General features: G+C 39.0%; 2 protein-coding genes across 7 annotated transcripts in view; one reads left to right on the plus strand and one right to left on the minus strand.

Annotated features, from left to right (window-relative positions):
- Positions 1-2,861: 2,861 nt before the first annotated feature.
- Positions 2,862-3,311, plus strand: ATOH7 (atonal bHLH transcription factor 7). The gene has a single exon (XM_089507886.1). It carries the CDS (start codon positions 2,862-2,864, stop codon positions 3,309-3,311), a length of 450 nt encoding a protein of 149 aa, XP_089364012.1.
- Positions 3,312-6,221: 2,910 nt separating this feature from the next.
- MYPN (myopalladin) overlaps positions 6,222-12,781 on the minus strand; it is a 112,391-nt gene continuing 105,831 nt past the window's right edge. For all 6 annotated transcript variants that reach the window (XM_089510504.1, XM_089510505.1, XM_089510506.1 and 3 more), the window contains one exon: positions 6,222-12,035. In XM_089510504.1, the coding sequence (XP_089366630.1) occupies positions 11,866-12,035 (170 nt within the window). In that variant the 3' untranslated portion in view covers positions 6,222-11,865. The remainder of the gene's footprint in view (positions 12,036-12,781) is intronic.

Here is a 12,781-nt window from a genome sequence, read left to right on the forward strand (position 1 = left end):
TAACTCACGGGAAGAATGTAGTGAGAAATGGAAATATGTTTAAAAGTAGTTCTTTAATGACTCAGTAGTAAAAGTAATGCTGCTGTTAAATTTTGCAACTACAAATTATATAACTGTAACTGTAACATTTGCAATATATAAATATGTTTTTTGTGTCTTGGAACTATGACATAATTAAATATTTCTTTAAAGTAACTCCCCAAGCTCTGCCTCCTTACTGCTGTTTCTGCTACTGCTAATAATAATAATAATAATAATAATAATGATAATGATAATAATAATTTCATTCACACACTGTCTCTTACAAAACTTTTGGTTTCCCATGAGCTCTAATTGGATCAAGCAGCCCAGCATGAGCAAAGCTTTGATGAAACCACAGCAAAGTAATAAAAGAGCCTGAGAACTGAGTCAGACAGTGCAAACCATGAGGGGGTAAATAAGACTGAGTTGCAGTTTGATTAGCCATAATATCCTAGTCCTGTCCAAAGAGGTGGTATTTAAGGTGCAGATGCAACATTTTAAATAATGAAATTGCTCAGTGAGCCACTCTAGGTGTATGTATAATTCTTTGTGAAAATTGGAGGTGCATGTGCAATTCTTATTCAAAATGAAAATAATTTTTTCACTGTTTACTGGCCTTTTCAGAGGACTAAATATACAGATTTCGTCATCAGAAAATATCGACCTCTTTGTGCCAGTTTTCACGCTTCTAACTACAGCCAGAAATGGTCATTAGGAAAGCAGTGCTGAAATATTTCAAGGGCAGAATTTTTTCAGTGCTGTGGGCTGATCCCAGCATGCCCAGAAAAGAACAAGTAGGGCACCTTTCTGATATCAGAATATAATATAAGGAAAAATGGAAAACGCATCAGATGTTTTGCTAATGAAATAATGATGCCTTACCACCCAGCCATTAACAAGACCATTCAGGGTGCAGAATATTAAGAGCAAAGTGATTGCGCCTAACATCTGTTATGCTGGACTCCACTAATGTTCAATTGCATCCCATTGTCTTCAGATTACCCAACCTCATTCATTGTCATTGCCTCTCTGAAGGATTAATCAACTGTTTGCAACCACTTGAGGTTTTAGAGTCATAATGGGAACAATTGGTCTACAGTTTTAGATTAAAATGCCATATTACAAGTCTGACTGAAAACATGACTCGTTCATGAATACTCGGTAACAATTTAATTAATCTGGATATTACACAAAACTTCATCATTTTGCTTTGTGACTCACAGAATATTTTCAAAAAGCAAGAAAACATAATAATCACCTTTAAAAGAAAACCAAAATGGGTTACAAGGACCCTTTGAAAAATTAACTTTTCATCCTCTTAACTATTTTAAGTAGTATAACAAGCTAACACAGGATGATTAGATGGCTTTTTAAAGAAGTATTCCTCCTGTTATGATTTATTTTAATGAACCTCTTCATTACAGATTCCATCTATCTATAAAGGCACTATTCGTTTTGTTAAACGTGTACCTGTTTTATTATTATAAAAAAAGAGTGTTTTGATGGAGATTAACAGTTTGTGTTCTTATGTATCATCCAGTTACTGTCTGGTGGATTTCCAAATCTAATTTTGCAATTGGAACATCTACACCTATATCTGCATAACTATATTTTAAGCCAAATATACATAAAAATCCAATTGTTTATGAAAATTCAAGCTGTTGAGGTTCTTAGGTGTATTATGAAACTTGGCACGGCATGGTAAATGTGAACATTTTAAAACTTGGCCATGTGCCTCCTAGTACCTCTTTTCCTCTTAGGTGTACACATTCTTCTTGTATAGTAGCATTAAGCAGACACTCTTCCTCTTAGGTTTAGTTTATCCTTATTAACAATTCCTTTTCCCACCCAAGCACTTTTAGGCATGGCAAGGCAACACTGCTGTGATGTGTCAGGAAAGGTTTTTGCTGAGCTGCAGAAGGTTATTCACTGAAAAGACCTTTTGCTTAGCTGTCGTGATTCTTGGGGGCCCAGCAGGCAGACACCAGTCCAGATGGCAAATTGTTAGTGCTGGACAGACAGGGCTTTGGGAGACTTCTCAACAGATGAAGACTGCAATGTCAGGATTTTGTTGGAACGGGGTTTTGTATGTGTGTGTATGTGTGTGTTTGCAGTTCCCAGGGTGTGATGGTGCTGGGAGGGAATCATAAGAGCCGCCCACCCACCTGCTGCCACCTGTTCAGCTTTTGCTCTTGTTTCTATAAAGGACTTCCCTTGTTGATAACTTCTGTTTAGTGATCAGTGCTAGTGATTGATGAAGGACCAAGAATATTTTCCTCCTCCTAGCTTCAGGCTAACGCAGCATCCCTAGAGGCAGGCGATTGTCCTGAAGGAGAGCTACTCAGACCTTCTCCCTCTTGGTCCAACGTCAATGAACAGTCCACTGGAACTGGCATTCGAACAAAATATTATTTAGGCTATGCACAGCAACTTTTTGGATTATATGGTCTTTTCATTCTCCCTGTCTGTCTCCCTCTTTTGGTCCATTTCTAGTCTAAACTTTGGAAAGGAGTGATGCTGTTTTTCCTTTTTGTTGCCAAGCTGAAAGAACTGAAAAATAAGAACATCTGAATGATTGTCCGGCACATTTCTGATTTCAGCCTCCGATTTAAGAAGAAAGGAACAATTTCAAATGCGGATGCTGGTTGTCAGTTTTGGGAGGATGCTCTTTTTAACGATAAGCCCATCTCATTGAACCTTGGATGAAGCTGGTTCTTCTCCTTTCAAAAAAGCATAACCTAACCTAAAAGCATTCTATTTGCCGAGCACGTTTCTTATCTGCATTTTAACTTTTTTGCGTGTTTCTGCCAGTGTGTGTTTGATTACAAAAACATCCCCACATGAAACCCTGCAAACTCAATAATAATATGGATTCCGGATTGGAAGCTGGCATCCAGTGCCGAAATGGAACTGCCTGTGCAGCCAAGTGTGGCTCTGAACGCCTGGAAAATGCTGCCAAGCGGAGGCTAGCTGCAAATGCCAGGGAGAGGAGACGGATGCAGGGGCTGAACACAGCCTTTGACCGCCTACGCAAAGTGGTCCCCCAGTGGGGACAAGACAAAAAGCTCTCCAAATATGAGACCCTCCAGATGGCCCTCAGTTACATCATGGCACTGACAAGGATCCTTGCTGAAGCCGAGAGGTACAGCACTGAGAAAGACTGGATTGACTTCCATTGTGAGCATTTCCACCAGGAGAACTGCCACCATGCTTATACGGGACAGAAAGTAGCTGGGGAAGCTGACCCTTATGCACAGAGACTTTTCAGCTTTCAGCCTGACCACTACTGAAGTGACAGAACACTGCGAAGGCAGAGACTCTATCATCTATCTATCTATCTATCTATCTATCTATCTATCTATCTATCTATCTATCTCCCTATCTATCTGGGTACAGGACAGCTGTATAAGGTAATCTCTGGTTGATGTATTTCTTGCTTTTTGCCAGTAACATGCTTGTCTCATTAGAAGAAAGCAATTTGGAACATTTTGTTGTTGTTAATGCATCACATTTGTCTCCGCCTCCCATGAAATGTGCATGACATATTTTGTGTTGCATCCTGACATTTTAAACATATTTTTTCATTGCTGATACAACTCTGTCATTACATTTTTTAACATGATGGATCAATGGATGTCAAACTGGATACATAGAATAGTGTCTGGGCTGCTTGTTAAATCAATTGAAGCCATCACAGAACTAAGGATAATCTCACTACTTCATTAATTTCTACTTTGAGGATGTTGTGTATTCCTACCCCATGAATTATATATCATGATATAAAAGACAGAAATTATGCTGTTTAGTCCTCAGAGAAATAACTTTTTTAAACTTTGTAAGTTTGCTGAAATTGATTTTTCCAGACCAAATTGTGTAGGTTTAACTTGACTACAACCTACAGTTTCTCTGGTGTATGCTCAAAACAGAGCTAATTTCAGATAGTGTATCTAGAATGTTTATACATTCTTTATGCTGATAGTAAGGATAGACTCGTTTGTGTGACACAATGATAAAATAATTGCATGAAAGCATAGAGATTGAATTGTTAGAGTGTGTGATTTTAGAGTTATGCTGATTTTTTTACATTGTTCTGTTTCCTTGAAGCCATAAGAAATTTTGTAAACTATAAATAAACATGTTTTATCATACAAAATATTCTGATTTTTTATAAAAAGTAGTAAACCTAATATTAGAAAGAGTCACACAGTTGCCCCAGGTGGCAAATAGTGGCAAGAGGCAAGAAGGTGTTGAAGAGAGCTGGGTGCCATATAGCCTGCTCTGCATCCCACAGCCTGGCCACTGTCTTCAGGTGCAGTTAATATTGCTGTTCTAAGCCAGTGTTGAACAAAACTAAACTGCCAGCCCAGGTGGTTTTTGTATATGATTGAAAGAGAGTGAAAGAAAGAGAGAAAGAGAGAGAGAGCATGTGTCCTTGTTCTTACCTTAGGAAACAAAATGAGTTCAGTCAGACCTGCCTCATCTTCGTCATATGTGTTGTCAGGATAGACTAATATGATTGAAAGAGAGAGATCTTGTAGCACCTTTGAGACTAACTGAAAGAAGTTGGCAGCATGAATTTTCGTAGACTAAAGTCTATTTCCTCATGAATGATTGAAAGAGAGAAAGTCAAAGAGGGAGGGCTATGAAGTGGCATGAGACAATAAAATTTCAGCCCAGAAAGGTAGAGATATGCCTATTTAACAGTACACATGCACATGGTGGTATTCTTTCTTGTGCAATGGAACAGTGTTCTATTACTCAGTTCTCCAATGGCTGAGGGTCATGACCGTGGTGTATTTATATGGGAGTTCTATATTAGGAGTTTCAGAAAATGTTTGTTCCTACCACAGATATATGTTGGCTGAACTATACATATTGCTAAGATTCCCCCCCCCCCCCCACTAAATGCAGCTAAAGGGATGCTGCTACTTTGGTCACGGAAGTAGGACAGTGCCCTTAGAGGCATAAAACTCTTTCTGTATTTTCCCAGTCTTCATCACACCGCTCAGGATGCTAGTTGCTCCAATGGGGAGAGAGGCAGAGAGAGAGAGAGAGCGCAGGGGGGAAAAAAACCCCAAATGCCCATATCATTTCTACTAAAGTAGTAGTAGTAGTTTATGATCCCCTGGGGCTGCTGCCACATGGCAAAAATAAAGCAGCTTGACACCACTTTAACTGCCATGTCTCAGTTCTATAGAATCTAGGGATTTGTAGTTTTGTGGGATATTTAGTTTTCCATGTCAGAGTTCTGGTGCCCCACTAAATTACAAATCCCAGAATTCCATGGTGTTCAGCTGTGGAAGTTAAAAGTGGTGTCAAATTGCTTTGTTTCAGTTGTGTGGCAGCAGTGCTGATGTTATGCAGTTCTGATTTACAACTGCTTAGTTTTGTTGACTGATGTGACAGGAGACCTACCTATTTATGCACTTTCTATGCATACAGTAGCTCCTAGGACAGCTGGATCTCAGATTTGGGATGTCAGAAACCACATCAGACACTTCACTGAAGTTTTCGGTTTTGACTGCAGATTTCTATGTCTAATGGCCCCCATAAAGATGCATTAAGAATAACAAGTATGCACCCCCTCCACTCAGATTATTCACTACTGGAAACCATGCTCCTTCATTATAGTGGTTTGAACAGACCATGGGATGAACGGTTTTGCTTAACCACCCTTTAAACTATGACTTCCAACATGCTTTGCTGCTTTTGGTCAGAAAGCATGATCAAAGCATGGAATTGAACTGAGAGATATTGATTTATTAAACACAGCAGAAAACAAAGTCTATAAGATGCCTTATTCCTACCAGCTGCCATAGCCTCATTTTTTTGTAGGTGCCACATCAGATGAAAATTTCCATCCAAATTATGCACTGCAGAAAGGGAATCACACCAAGATGTCTCATGTTCAGAGGTATAGCTAGTCTAATGCACTTGCAGTTTCTGATACAAAAAGTGTTTTAGGGCTCAGCCTGAGTGCAGAAACCACATTTGATGCATGGATCTCCTTTCCTGGTCATGGGCCCAAATACTTCACACCAGATTTTGCAGAAATGATTCTCCCGGAATTCCAGTCACTTGTCTCAAAGACAAATCTGACAGAAGCTTTGGCACTGAGTTTTGCTTGTTAACAGTTACCTGAGAAGATTGTCAAAGAGAAACATGCATAATGCAACTCTGAAGCTTTATTTAATGGACAAGGGAAAATACATTTGCTGAACAGTGTGACACTTCCCCTTAGCATTTAATATATACTTTAACATTGTACCATTTATCCCCACCCCCCTGACCCCTAAAGAAGGTATGCACCTTCATATATCATTACTTTTTAAAAAAAAATCCTCAAATTCAATGGAAAAATATCAACTTTATACTGTAGAATATAAGGCCATCGACTGCACAGTATTTCATTTAACATTTCATTAATGTATCTGTGTTGTTAATTCTGTCACTGTTTATAGAAGGTATGAGATATCTCTTTTTAGAAATTTGCGTTTGAAAACTGCCAAATTATTGCATTTCTTTCAAAAAAATTAATGATTTGTACTATATATTGCACTTCTTTAAATTGTATTTTGAGGCAGGCAATTGATCAGTTAACCTTTGTTTAAACATGTGTTTTCAGTTCAGAAATACAGGGATGTCAGTGCCCAAATTGTTTGCTATGCTCATTTTTGCTTTCGCAGAAAAAACACCAAGCAGGGACTCTGTGTTGGTGACGTTAAAAAGATTCATTAATATTTCCGCCACACATCCAAGATGTGCTGTTTCTGGTGCTTGTGCTACCATAATAGTAAGTACTGCCAATGCCATCCTTTTGCTGGAATAGACGAGCTAAGATTTGGACTGCTGTGTAAGAAACACTCTCAAACCAGGGCTTCTGACTTCTCTGTGTTCTCATATACAATATTCTATTTTTTAATGCATTGTCTAATTAGCTTAGTTCTTTTGCCACCTTAAGAAACACACAATAAATAACAGAAGGTAATATATGTGTGGGTCATATTAGACTTCTGCTCATACATCTGGTTTTCCCCCCAAAGCAGCTCCTTACACATGCCCCCGATCTGTTCTGGGGAGGCAGCCCTCCAAAAAAGCTGGGGGTCATAAGGAGCTGCAGTGAGGAGAGGAAATCTATTCTGTTAGATGGATAAAAATGGATTTTACACATTCATTTTAGGGGTATTATATTTGAACTGAATATGTACTTAATATGTGTGTTCAGCAAGTCTTATCAAATCCTAAGTAAAGACTTACAGGATAATTGAATCATTTTGTTAACAATAAAATTCTGTCCTTTTGAAATTTGGCACAAACAAGCAAGTCAGTCATGATGATTAAACTGGATTAACTGAAATGTTCTGTATTTAAATGGATCATTAATATAGCGAATGTCCAAAATAAGCTGAATGTTGACATAACGCAAGTGAATACTGAGAATGCTCCCAAAAATTTACCCTTCAGTGGTTGAGGGCAATTACATTTAAGTGATTATTAATTTGACTCTTCAAGCATAATTAAATTTTATCTGGTGCATTTATCTGTTACAGAGTGGATCCAGAACTTTTCAGTTAGTAGAAACAATAATGTTACCTGCAGTCTCCTCCAGGTATCGGTTTCCTCTGACCTTAGCTGCAGCCCTTACAGTAACTGAAGTAAAAATGGATTTTCTCAGCAGCAATTTAGTGAGAGCTACCTCTGTTGACATGCAAGTATCTGCAGCCACTTTCATCCTGAATGGGAAAATATTACCCATTAACTTTACAACAGACTTACATCTTCTGTTTGTTGATATGGATCACCATAGCTCCCTGCGTTTTTTGACTATCCCTGAGGACATGGCTATAAAGGGTTTTCCAGTGAGTAACTGCACTTCTTCAACATATATTACCACAAGTGTAGTTTATATATGAATGTTTATGAATGTCAGGTTTGATCAAAGTTGTGGGCATTCGTTGTAACACATTTACTCAGTGACCAAACTGATCTTCTCAGTGGTCTCTGTTGTTGACAGAGCTGACCACAACATTCCCCGGTTTTTCAAAAAAGCAGTCTTCACACATCTTATACATTTGTGTACAACAGTTTTCACAGCAACAAGGATACAGTCACATTTGTGTGTAATAGTATATCAAGGACAGTCAAGAGTAATAATTTAATTTCAAATAAATAGTCTAAAGCTGGAACCCTGTTGTTTAGCTGCAAGTAGATTATTCCCATGCACTCATAAGTGTCGAATGGCGAGTCAACATTTAGGTAAATCGCAATGATTCAATGAGTCTGTTCTAGTCAGGACTAACAAGTAACTTTTTGTTTAAAAAGGGGTGGATGGGAATGTGGCTTTAGTACAGGTGACAGAACTGAAGTACAGGTGACAGCAGACAGCTGCCATGGTAACTGTGCATTTAAATTGTCTAGACTTTAGCCTTCGGTAATTTTTCTTTCCATTGTATTCTGATTTTCTTGAGATTAGACTGCACATTATTAATTAGTAATGAGCTGCCTTCAGTGTAATGCAAGCAGACAGTTGTCTGGTTATGGAGCTTTCATCCTTCTCCTTCCCTCCTCTCCTTGCCCCTATCAATCTGCTCTGAAGGATCCCTCAAATCTCCCAAGTAGACAGGCAAGAGATATATGAGAAAAAATCTGATCTGCCAGGGGGTAACTATTCCATTGGTGGAAGGACACAGCCAGAAACAACTGAACAAAGTCTTTGAATCATGTGACATCAGGAACCTCATTCTGCCTCAATGAATGGTGTGCCTCTCATTTGTATTCTCCCTTTAGAACTCACTCCTCCTACAAAGTCTTCCCAGAGACTTCTTTCTTCTCTCACCCAAAGAAATTCCCATGCACTTACAGTTGGGCAATGCAGAATCACTGGATCACCAATGGACTTACCAGGAGCTCAGTTCTTCATTCCCTCTCTTGAAAGCTATGATTAATGCTGTTGGATTTGGAGATGAGGGTTGGTGTTTAGCACTAGAGCAAAAGCAGAGATTCTTCAGGTCCTGGTTTCAGTTTACAATTAATTATCGTACTTAGGGAAAGGGCTGGGGTTTGATACAGATTACACCGGCAACAGACAGTCTTATACTAATACTACTTAAGTGTGATATTACTTTTGTGTTTTATGGAGGTCTTTAGAAGATCTGAGAATTTCAGGTTAATTTCCTGGTAATGAAGTCAGGATAACACAACTGGCCAGTAGTTTAAATAGAAACAAACTGGTAACATCATACTCTCAAGGGAAAGTTGTTTTAGAAAAGGTATGGGTAATTTTGCACAGGGGCCTTGTCTGTACTGGTCAGGATACTCTGTGGGCAGCCTGAATTATCCGGGCCCCACAGCTGCCCTGCCCTGCCCTGCCCTGCCCTTGGCCACTATTTCTGTGCTGCTACAGCTGTCTGCACAAGTGTCCCACTGGGTCACCTAGTGTGTCTGCCACTTCTGTGAGTCACTTGTTCTGAGGTCAGAATAAGGTGCCCAGTGATGGACACTCAGAACAAGTGACCCACATTGGCAGTGGATGTGCCAGATGGCCCAGTGGGATGCTCAGGCAGAAATGGAGGGCTCTGGGTTTTCCTGGAAGACCTGGAGCAACAGGTAAGTTATTTTAATTCATTTTAACCTTGTTATGTCCCAGTTCTGGTGTGAGATGTGTGGGACATCATCTGGATTGCCTCCATCAGAACGAGGGTTTGGGCTGTGTGTTGTCTGAACAGGACGATGGCAGAATAGGGGTGGGGTGGGATGAAATAAGACTTTTGGCCATGGAGATAAGACCAGGAACAGGCAAACTTGTGTGCCTCCAGATGTTGTTGGACTTCAGTTCTCATGGATCCAAGTCAATACAGTTAATAGAATTTGTAGTTCACTGACACTTGAAGGGCTGCTCCCCTTTTACAATACGATATAAAATAAAAATACTGTAAAATTGGTTAAGTGATGCGTTAGTAAAATTCTTCCCCCCCAAATACCTTTCCTTAACTTCATTTTACCACTGATTAATAACATTTCTTTGCTCTTTAACCACATGCTAAAGCCTTGTCCTAGAATTGTGAATGCAGTATCCAAAATTTAAACAGTATCCAAATGAAGCTAAAATATATTTGATTGCACAGGGCTACAATTCCTTTTTGTTTAGTACCTCCTCAGTGTATACCAAAATATAAAAGTTACTTTAAAATGTAGTTTATTACAATTCTAGTTTCAAGGCTTTCAAAAGCTAGTTAGTTACCGTTATAATTCTAATCTTCCTAGTAGTTCTTTATTTTCCCATTCCTCAGAAGGAACTTCATTTTTTAGTTCCTTAAAAAAATCTGAATATTACAAGCCTGTGACCTGTAGTACAAAATACACTCTTCTCCTGTCCCATCCATCTCTTCACCACCACAACTCCCACAAGAGAGCCTGAGGCAGCAGCATGAAGCATACCATGAACCATTGCTCAAATCATGTGATATTCCTCCTCTACTAGACCCTGCAACTATCAAAAGTTACATTTATACCAAAAAAGGAGTGACATTATCCCTCATTACATTTGTAATACAACTTACCTATCGCTTAGTTATTGCACAAAAAAATTAAGGCAACTAATTGTGGTTTAACTAATTACTTTAAAGTATGCATGTGTGTGCTCTCTCTCTCTCTCTCTTTCTGTATATGTGTGTGTGTGTGCGTGCACACACACACACACACACACAATCAATGCCATAAATGGGAGGGAAAAATTAGGGATTTTGAAGTGAAGGATTTCAGACTGGGAGGAAAGACAACTAGGATGAGTTTGAGGGAAGTGGGATTCATTTATGAAAAGGTGGCATGGTTACATATCCATCTGAAAAAAGGATGGCATCATGCCCCATTTTGAGTGCTGTATATTAATCAGGTCAAAAACCCTGGCTGAGGAAGGAATTAATATCCTAAACCCCATAAAACAAAAATAACATATATGCTATTTGTTGGTTCAAAATAACGAATTCCTAAAATGGAAAAAGAACAAGAAAGCACACTTCAAAAATGTATATAGCAATGATAACTGTGATGCCTACATAATATGTTTTTTGTGGGCTGAAAATTGTTTACATCACAATCCTATGCATGTCTACTCAGAAGAAAGTCCCACTGAGTTCAATGAGGCTTACTACCAGGAAAGTAAGCATAGGAATGTAGCCTCAATTGCACGTGTTTATGTCCAAAATATATGAACGGTGTTTTACAACAGGATTGAGTACACCGTGAGTATGCATTTCATGAAACAAATTCACACTTTTAAAAGTTCTACTGTATAGCAGTTTCTATTTGAAATGTTATGCTTATCTAACTTCAGGTTTGTCAGGTCGTTTATTATATCTACTTCTATTCAACAGATCCTTCAGCATTTTTCTTGCCTTTGACTAGTGCTGACTATCAGTCACTTTTTAGAAATTATATTCAAAGTCACATGATTTGCTTTCTTTCCAATTATCACAGTGTCAGTACTTCTGCTGGTACTACAGCTGAACACCTGAAATTCATACCATTGCCTGTTCAAGGTGATGCAGTAGCTTTTAAACTGAAGCGCTAAGTGGTAGAACATTTTCTCTTAACCTTTCGAAACTAGATCACTTTCTTTCATAACACTTGGGAAAAACAACACAGCTCCACAGCAGGAGGTTGAACTAAGGTCTTGAATGCTACTCATAGGCATTTCAGCAACTTTATAGTTACTTTACAAATTCACGTTACTTGTAAACCTTGAGTCTCCTGGCTTATACTTTCCTTTCTTTTTCACAGTTCTAGCATTGCTTCCTTTTTTGCAGGTAGGACTGGAATTAGAGGTGAGGTTTTTTTTTTTCTTTTTTAAAGTTCTTCACTTTCTACCACAGGCTGGGATGGTGATGAAAACTTCACTGGATTCTCAACAGCAGAAAAAGCAGAAAAAATGTCAAGTCCTTGTCCGCTGAGACTTCCGTATCGGGTGCCACCAGGGCGAATCTTTATCGGCTGAGGAATCTGCTGATGCCATTGAGCTGAGGAAACAAAAGTACAAGCACAAGACAAAATCTCCAACATCTTACATAAAAACCATAGACATGTCTACCGCTAGTTCAGAAATGGAAATCTAAGAACTAGTGTCAACATGATCTTTAGTCAGTGTTTTGCCCAGGAATAAAATTCATTTTAGCTCTAGGTGCTTGTAAAATATTGTCAAGTTACACCACTTCAAGGACATGGAACCTTTTTTCCATGTTGAAGTTCACATGAGATGATCCCAAACTGAAGACTGGGAGACATCCTGGCATCTTATCAATGAGTTACAATAATGTCAGTCCTATCATAATTTACTTTTTTGTTGCCAACCACACAACCACCAAACTGTCCCCCAATACACTTTTTAAGTGATGCATTCTCCCCAACACAGTCATTTCCATGTCACTGGAAAGAGGAGAAATCAGTGGCGACATGCCCAGCTATTTTACTGTAGCTGGATATGCTATAAGGTTATCATTTGCAGGGAACTCCTGAGGGCCCCAGAGGTCCTTCTGAATGCTGGTGGAGAGTTACATTCACTTGGGAGACTCTTGAGGGACACATGCTTGGATGGATGGGGCTGGAATCACCAACAAATGAAGCTAAGGTCAAAATCATGTGGGGATACAACTAGCCATGGAGCAACATTTCACTCTTCTGTCTCTCCTTCCCCCTTCTCTTTCTCCATTTATCTTTCTCCCTTGGTTTCCCCTCTTTTCTCCCCTGTAGTAATTAGGCTTAGAAA

The sequence above is a fragment of the Sceloporus occidentalis genome, unplaced genomic scaffold (assembly GCF_023333645.1).
Source record: "Sceloporus occidentalis isolate IW3139 unplaced genomic scaffold, rSceOcc1.0.p SCAF_2, whole genome shotgun sequence".
Lineage (NCBI taxonomy): Eukaryota > Metazoa > Chordata > Lepidosauria > Squamata > Phrynosomatidae > Sceloporus > Sceloporus occidentalis.